The sequence below is a fragment of the Mustelus asterias genome, unplaced genomic scaffold (assembly GCF_964213995.1).
Source record: "Mustelus asterias unplaced genomic scaffold, sMusAst1.hap1.1 HAP1_SCAFFOLD_2215, whole genome shotgun sequence".
Classification (NCBI taxonomy): Eukaryota; Metazoa; Chordata; class Chondrichthyes; order Carcharhiniformes; family Triakidae; genus Mustelus; species Mustelus asterias.
In genome coordinates this window covers 1-8,705 of record NW_027592160.1, presented here as the reverse complement: position 1 = coordinate 8,705, position 8,705 = coordinate 1, and the positions used below count along the sequence as shown (strand labels likewise).

At 50.0% G+C, this 8,705-nt stretch overlaps 1 protein-coding gene across 1 annotated transcript; it reads right to left on the bottom strand.

Annotated features, from left to right (window-relative positions):
- Window positions 1–2,938: 2,938 nt before the first annotated feature.
- LOC144489467 (zona pellucida sperm-binding protein 3-like) lies at window positions 2,939–5,535 on the bottom strand. The gene is made up of 7 exons (XM_078207330.1): window positions 5,113–5,535; window positions 4,007–4,122; window positions 3,816–3,919; window positions 3,547–3,724; window positions 3,333–3,459; window positions 3,163–3,251; window positions 2,939–3,080 (listed from the first exon to the last, which is right to left on the bottom strand). Exons 1-7 carry the CDS (start codon window positions 5,533–5,535, stop codon window positions 2,939–2,941), a joined length of 1,179 nt encoding a protein of 392 aa, XP_078063456.1.
- Between the last annotated feature and the right edge of the window lie 3,170 nt (window positions 5,536–8,705).

Sequence of the window (8,705 nt, the reverse complement as noted above, 5' to 3'; positions counted from 1 at the left end):
GAGAAGCCCTCCGAATACACAGGATCTGCTCGGATGAGGAGGATCGCAACAGACACCTCCAGACACTGAAAGATGCCCTCATAAGAACAGGATATGGCGCTCGACTCCTTGATCAACAGTTGAGACACGCCAGTGAAAAACCACACCGACCTCCTCAGAAGACAAACACGGGACACAGTGGACAGAGTACCCTTCATCGTCCAGTACTTCCCCAGAGCAGAGAAGCTACGGCATCTCCTCCAGAGCCTTCAACATGTCATTGATGAAGACGAACAGCTCGCCCAGGCCAACCCCACACCTTTCCTTCAAACAACCGCGCAACCTCAAACAGACCATTGTCCACAGCAAACTGCCCATCCTGCAGGCGAACAGTGACCACGACACCACACAACCCTGCCACAACAACCTCTGCAAAACATGCCGGATCATCGACACGGATGCCATCATCTCACGCGAGAACATCTACCAGGTACACGGTACCTACTCTTGCAACTCAGCCAACGCTGTGTACCTGATATGCTGCAGGAAAGGATGTCCCGAGGCATGGTACATTGGGGAAACCATGCAGACGCTGCAACAACAGATGAATGAACACCACTCAACAATCACCAGGCAAGACTGTTCTCTTCCTGTGGGGGAGCACTTCAGCAGTCATGGGCATCCAGCCTCAGATCTTCAGGTAAGCGTTCTCCAAGGCGGCCTTCATGACACACGACAGCACAGAGTCACTGAGCAGAAACTGATAGCCAAGTTCTGCACACATGAGGACAGCCTAAACCGGGATGTTGGATTTATGTCACATTATCAGTAACCCCCACAGCTTGCTTCCTGGACTTGCAGGCTGCCCTGTCTGGAGACAATACACATGTCTTTAACCTGTGCTTAATGCTCCCTCCACCCACATTGTCTGTATCTTTAAGACCTGGCTGGTTGTAGGGATTCGCATTCTAATCAATATTCTGTAACTTAATTTTGTGTCTCTGTGCACTGTTTGAGAGCACATTTCCACTCCATCTGACGAAGGAGCAGCGCTCCAAAAGCTTATAGAACAGTACAGCACAGAACAGGCCCTTCAGCCCACAATGTAGTGCCGAGCATTATCTGAAACCAAGATCAAGCTATCCCACTTCCCATCATCCAGGTGTGCTCCATGTGCCTATCCAATAACCGCTTAAATGTTCCTAAAGTGTCTGACTCCACTATCACTGCAGGCAGTCCATTCCACACCCCAACCACTCTGTGTAAAGAACCTACCCCTGATATAGGAAGGATATCTCCCACCATGAACCCTATAGTTATGCCCCCTTGTAATAGCTCCATCCACCCGAGGAAATAGTCTTCGAACGTTCACTATCTATCCCCTTCATCATTTTATACACCTCTATTAAGTCTCCCCTCAGCCTCCTCCACTCCAGAGAGAACAGCCCGAGCCCCCTCAACCTTTCCTCATAAGACCTACCCTCCAAACCAAGCAGCATCCTGGTAAATCTCCTCTGCACTCTTTCCAGCGCTTCCACATCCTTCTTGTAGTGAGGTGACCAGAACTGCACACAATATTCCAAATGTGGTCTCACCAAGGTCCTGTACAGTTGCAGCATAACCCCACGGCTCTTAAACTTCAACCCCGTTAATAAAAGCTAACACACTATAGGCCTTCTTCACAGCTCTATCCACCCGAGTGGCAACCTTTAGAGATCTGTGGATATAGACCCCAAGATCTCTGTTCCTCCAGTCTTCAGAACCCTACCTTGGACCCTGTATTCCACATTTAAATTAGTCCTACCAAAATGAATCAACTCACATTTATCAGGGTTAAACTCCATTTGCCATTTTTCAGCCCAGCTTTGCATCCTATCTATGTCTCTTTGCAGCCTACAACAGCCCTCCACCTCATCCACTACTCCAACAATCTTGGTGTCATCAGCAAATTTACTGATCCACCCTTCAGCCCCCTCCTCTAAGTCATTAATAAAAATCACAAAGAGCAGAGGTATTTGCTACCAAATGAACCTGTTGGACTTTAAGCTGGTGTTGTTAAACTCTTACTGTGTTCACCCCAGTCCAACGCCGGCACCTCCACAATAGGACTCAGCCAGCTTGACCAGTAGAACATTCTCCCAGGTCAATTCCTCATCTCTGTTCACTCAGTGAAAGTGATGCAGAGTTAGGCAGCCAGGGAGGACAGCTGCTTTAGTGATCTGACCCTCTCCAGGGGGGGAACATCACCATGGGAGAGAAGGAGGCAGCACCAGGAAACAGCAACAGCAGCCAGGCTCAGCTCCACAAGGACATCCCCAGACCTGATCACAACCCTCCTCGACACTGGGCTCTGAAACAGACAGAAAACCAGCAGCAGCCCCATCAAATCCAGAGAGTTATTGTTTCTCTTTCAACCCTCAGTAAACCAATCATTCAGCAGGCCCAGTTCTGTGCTGGGATTGGCTCACCCCTGCCATTAGTCCCATGAAGCCATCAAACTAACATGGAGGATGCATTGACCAATCAGCTCCCAGACACTGGAAACAAGCACAGGTCTTTATTGATCATTTGATGACTGGTTGAACAGAGTTTGTTTGTGTTTCCTGTACAGGAACAAGGTGATCAATGAAGCAGAGATCAGAGAGACAGCTGTCACAGTCAGGGTCACAATCAGGACCACCTCAGACTCCACACCTACAAAGCAATGAGAAACCAATGGTTACTGAAGCTAACACTGAGGGGGAAATGGAAACCAGCAGTCAGCCAACTCACCCCCTGGAGACCTCTCCTGTATCTTTCCCTCAGCCTCATTCAGGGAGGCTGTTGCCAGGTTGGTCCCATCAGTATCCAGAATGAGCAGGGGTCCAAGTGAGGCCTCAGCCTCCCACTTCAATCCAGCTTCACTCTCTGCAATATCAACCATTCCAGTTAGAGGGGGGAAAGGGGGAAGCTCCCACATCTAGAGGATCAATGTCCCACCAGCTTCAGCTGCAAGAACTCTCCTTCCTCTGGATCCAAATCCCAAATCCCTTGTGGCCCCACAGTTCCCCACATGGCAACAGGCACAAATGTCAAAGATCGATTCCTCCAATGGGGTCCAGCTAAATAAGAGAAATCAGTCAACTAGGTTGTGCATCACTTCTCCACACAAACACATCCCTGAGGGAGAGAGGGGGAACTTACACATCCTGCATCTTCAGCAAAGTACAAGCTTTGTTCCTGGAATCTCTCCGATCCACTGGAACAACTTTCAGGTGACAGGTGATGAAAATCTGAGGGACACATGCAACACAAGTGGTTATTTAGTGACTCCCTCCCAACATGGAGACCCGTAATGATCAGCTTCCTCTTACCAAGGAACGCTCATCTCCAAAGAAACGGAAGGCATCCAGGTCAAAGCGGAGCTTGTCCGGCTCCCGCTCCTCTCCTGGCAACACAAAGGTTGAAAAGGAGTCCTCAGCTTTGGTGTCCAGGAGGCAGCTGAAGAAAGATGGAAAAAGGGACAAGAAGTGAATCCAGAGAAGCCATTGAGATGGGAGCAGCTGGAGGAAGCAGAGAGCTCCTTACCCATTGTAGTCAATGATGCTGTATCTCGGGCTGGAGTCCTTGTCTGGCCTCAATGTCGCTACACAGCGGTCAATGTAGAGCTTCAGGGCCATGTGGTTGCTCATTGAAACAGAGGCCTCAATGTGAATGAGCTCACCCAGGTAGTAGACAGTCGAAGTGCGCTCTGTAAGCCAGTCACCTGAAGGACAAGAGGACAAGGGTTGGAGACAGTGGGTGTAACTCCCAGTGAATGAGGACAGGAAATCACTCCCCATCCACCCATCACATACCATTCATTAGGCGCAGTGAGAATGACAGATGCCCTTCTCCAGACCTGGTGGAGCTGAATGGGATCCAGGTGGGCTTGATGGGGTTACTGCTCACATTGCCCTTCCTGGAAAGACAGTGCAGACATTTTAGGACAAGTTTAGAGGTCACTAGCAGCTGGAGATCTTATTGACAATCGAGTAAAGATTCTCACCTAAAATAACGACACTCAATGGGAACGACCGCTCCATTGGTTCTCACAATAACAGATCCATGATACTCTGGGCTGTGGCTCAGGTGGGTGCTGTAGATCAGGAAATCTCCAGTCATCTGAAAGACAGCAGCTTAAGGAATGAAGAACTGATCTGAAATGAGAATGTTCTACACTGGGGTTAACAATGAACTCATCTCATTAAAACAATTCTTCAGGGGGATTGACAGGGTCAGTGTGAAGAGGCTGCTTCCCCCAAGCTGGAGATTCTGTTAGCAGGGAGGTCATCTCAGGGCAGGGGGTCAGTCATTTAGGATTTAATGTGATGAAGAATTTCTTCATTCAGCAGCTGATGAATCTTTGGAATTCTCTCCAGCCCCAGAGAGCTGGGAAATGGTCACTCACTGAGGATATTTAGGACAGAGGGATATATTTCTGGTCATGAGGGAATCATGTTGTGAGGACAGGAACATGGAGGCTGTGGGAAGCTCAGTCCTGATCATAATGACTGGGGAACAGGCTGAAGGGCCTCATCTGGTTAGCAGTGTTGCTATGCAACCTCAGCCCTTGCTGCAAGGAGAGATCATGAGCACAAGACCAGAATCAATTAACAGGGAAGTGATTCAATGCAAGCTTCAGTTAACAGGAAAAGAAGCCACAAGTTGTCAGTAATTTGGAGCCTGGAAACAGTTTGTAATCAGGGCCCCATTTATTCCAATGACTGGGAAAGTGGGAAGTGTGGAGTTCCTCTTTAGTCCAATCCATCTCAATTCCCATTACATTCAGACTCATCCCAAAATTGGATTAAACTGGACTGAAACCCAACCCTCAGTGGAGTTGATCTGAATGAGGGGAAATCAAACTGAAAATCCTCAAAACAAGAGGAAAAGCTTGGAGGAAGCAAAGAGAAGCTTCCAGAACAATGGGGTTGGAGAGACTCAGACCAGTGAAAGTGAAGTACAATCCTGAATAGAAAGCTAGTTTGGGGTTTATAAAGCAGGAGACAGCTATCTCCTCAATATCAATGACATCTCACCCAGTGCTGGAGTGAAGAGTGGGGAACAACCTACAGCCCCAGCTCAGAGGCAGAGTTTGAGGATTCACATTACCTGCAATCTGCTGCCACACTCATGGAGTCCATAGTCAAAGAGGACAGTGTGGTTCTGAGAGTAGATCCTGGTTGGCCGACAACCTGCTGTCCCCAGGGTCAGATCAGCAGCTTTAACCAGGTGCCTGGTTCCAAATAAATCCAGCTGGACCCTGAGCAGCAGCTTGTCCTCTCCACACTGCACCCTCACACTCTGCACTGGAGACACACCTTGACCCTCAGACACACGGAAATGGGAATCAAAGGGAGGCCCAGGAGGAGGGAATGTCTGAGGCCTCGGGGTGGCTTTGACTATTATCCATGGAAACCTGTGGCCTGGAAACTGTTGCCAAGTATCAGAGCAACAAACAGCTCCAACTAACACCAGCACTGGGAAGAAACTCCTCACTCCAAAATCCCCCGTCATCCCAAACAACTGAACCATCCCTTCAGGCACCAAGCGACACCTTTTATACACACAGCCCACTCTCAGCTGACAGCAATTATTCCAGAATCAACAACAACAATTGAACCAATTACCCAGCACTCACAACCCCACCCCGCCCCGCCCACCCCCTCCTCCCTCTATCAGGCATTTCTTTCGACACCAATCAAGTAGCTTTTTTCGGCACCAATCAAGTAAACGAACTCAAATTAACTTAGGGACAAAGTAAAAGGGGCGGCTCCCCAAAAGGAAGGGGGGAACAGCCCGAACCAAAATCAAAGTCGAAAGGAAACTTAAAACGTCAAACCAAAAGGTGATTATCGGGGTCGATAATACACCCCAGCCCCTGCGGCGCCCAGCGGTCGCGGAAGGCGTCAACCGCGCCCGTGGACACCGCATGCTCCCTCTCCAGAGACACCTGGCCGCGAATGTAGCCGCGGTAGAGGGGCAGACAGTCGGGATGGACGGCCCCGTCGATCGCCCGCTGCCTGGACCTATTGATGGCGCGTCTCGCCAGGCCCAGGAGCAGGTTCACGAGGAGGTCGGCATCCCGACCCGCCCCTCTCCGCACCAGGTGCCCGTAGATCAGGAGCGTGGGACTGAAGTGCAAACAAAACATCAGTAAGAGGTGTTTGAGGAAACCAAAAAGGGTGTGCAGCCTAAAACACAGAACGTAGACATGGTCCACGGACTCCACGAGGCCACAGAAGGGGCAGTCTCGGGAGCCCGTGAGCCAGTGAATCCTACGGTTGTGCGGAACTGCTGCATGCAGCACCCTCCACCCCAGGTCCCCGACGTAATTGGGGGAGATCCCTCCGTAGAGGGACCTCCACTGCGGACCTCCGCCGCCCGGCGGCAACAAGGCCGCCAAGGTGTATCCGGGCAACGGGCGAGGACGCTGTAGTGAAAGGTGTGCAGCAGCTGCCCGTACAGGAAACGCCTCGGTGACGTGGAAAAAGGCACGGAGGACATTTCTGTGACACGGCTCATGCTGTGGGGCACCTGACCCGGGAGGGGGGGCATAGGCTTTGGGACAGTGTGGAATTCCGTCCGAACAGCGGAACGCTAGAATGCGAATCCCTACAGCCAACCAGATCTTAAAGATATAGACAACGTGGGTGGAGGGAGCATTAATCACAGGTTAAAGAGATGTGTATTGTCTCCAGACAGGATAACCCGCAAGTCCAGGAGGCAAGCTGTGGGGGTTACTGATAATGTGACATAAATCCAACAACCGGGACGTGAGGCTGATTACAATATGCAGAAGCTGCTCAGTATCTATTTAGCGAGCCCAGGACCCAATCACCCGGCTTTGCAAAGGTTTCCCACCCCGCCAGTGCAGGTCATAGAGTCATAGAGGTTTGCAGCATGGGAACAGGCCCTTCGGCCCAACTTGTCCATGCCGCCCTTTTTTTTTAAACCCCTAAGCTAGTCCCAATTGCCCGCATTTGGCCCAGATCCCTCTATACCCATTTTACCCATGTAGCTATCTAAATGCTTTTTAAAAAACAAAATTGTACCCGCCTCTACTACTACCTCTGGCAGCTTGTTCCAGACACTCACCGCCCTCTGTGTGAAAACATTGCCCCTCTGGACACTTTTTCATCTCTCCCCTCTCACTTTAAACCTCTGCCCTCTAGTTTTAGACTCATTCACGGAGTTGGGATGAGTGAGGCTTTAGTGGTCATCTCTGGTGCAGACTCAATGGGATGAAGGGTCTTTTCTGTGCTGCACAACTGACTAACTCCTCCAGTATCCCAGCCTGCATTTCACCCAGTCATTCCCACACCCAGTCAGCCAGAGATGACAACTCTGGTGTCCCAGCCTCACTGTACCGGGCCATTCCCTCAATGACAAGTCAGCCACTGCCAATTGTGGTAAACCACTGTTAGCTTATTACCTGTATATGTGACATGCCTGGACACATCCCTGCCGGCCCTACCCGAGACTCCCCCCCCCCCCCCCGGTTCAGGTATAAAGGTGACTGCTCCCCACCCCCCTGCCTCAGTCTGGACCAGTTCATCGGCATGGGTGTGCTCCAAGACTTTTGCTAATAAAAGCCTATTTGTTCTTGCATACAAACTAGTCTTTGCTCGATTGATGGTGCATCACCAATGTTGTGCATTCATCTTGTTGGAACAGGGTCAGTGTTTACTCACCTGATGCATTGATGACATCATTGGCAGTTTGGGCAGGCCAGTCTAATCGAGCAGTTTATTTCTAAATACCTTCCTAAAAAACACTCTGCTTGTTTCATACCTTGGTTTAAAAGCCTGTATTTTGAAAACACCAAAGAAACTGGTGACAAGGTGGTTTAAACAGCTGAGAAGCTGCAGAAATCTAGGAGTGACAAAACCATCGACCCACACTGCAGCCACCCAAAAAGGTTGAAGATGATCAAACCTTCAGCACAGCAAAGCTGGCCATGGAGCGGTGCTGAAAAGTAGCAACCACCACCATCCAAAGCACCAGTTAAAACAAAGATTACAGTGAAACCAACATCAAAGGAAGCCTCATTTGCCACATGCTCTGCTGGAAAGTTCTGGAACAGTGCTCCCTCTACTGTGAGTAGCAAGTAAAGTAACAAATTAATGGAGATCGATGAAAGGAACAGGCTGAGCTCAGGATTACATAATTGATGCGCGATTGATTCACACGGGAGGCTAGGACGTACCCGGGAATAAAGTCTTTTACTCACAACAAGAATAGAGCACACTGCTTAACAATACTATCCCAGACTAAGGGCTACTAGGAAGTAGCAGTGACCTTTATACTCCTGTAAGAAGGCGGAGCCAAACGGAGTGTACCACAGAACAATGCTAACAGGTGGAACACCCCAACCCGAACCCCAACAGTAACAAGAGTAACATATGTACAAGTACCCATAGTGGTAACCATCTATGGTTCAGTACCCATAGTGGTAACCATCTATGGTTCACCACATTCACCCACCTTTAAAAACAAAGGCCGGTGGGGTAAGGAGACAATACGAACTGTCCATATGTTCACAAGTTCAGCCGTATCGGGGGTCCGCACCGTCTCTGCGACCTCCGCAGCACTGGCTCCAGTGCCGGTTCTGGTGACCATGGTGACGACCCTCTCTCCGAGGTGGTGTCCAGTGACTCCTCCAGTTCCTCTCACGCCTGTGGACCTCAAGGTGGCGACAATCT

Excerpts from the sequence above, each read along its gene's own strand:
- LOC144489467 (XM_078207330.1), bottom strand. The coding sequence starts at position 5,535 with ATGGTTCAGTTGTTTGGGATGACGGGGGATTTTGGAGTGAGGAGTTTC. Across the intron at positions 4,123-5,112 it reads AGTGTGGCAGCAGATTGCAG|ATGACTGGAGATTTCCTGAT; the intron begins GTAATGTGAATC and ends GCTGTCTTTCAG. Across the intron at positions 3,725-3,815 it reads CTCACTGCGCCTAATGAATG|GTGACTGGCTTACAGAGCGC; the intron begins GTATGTGATGGG and ends CTTGTCCTTCAG.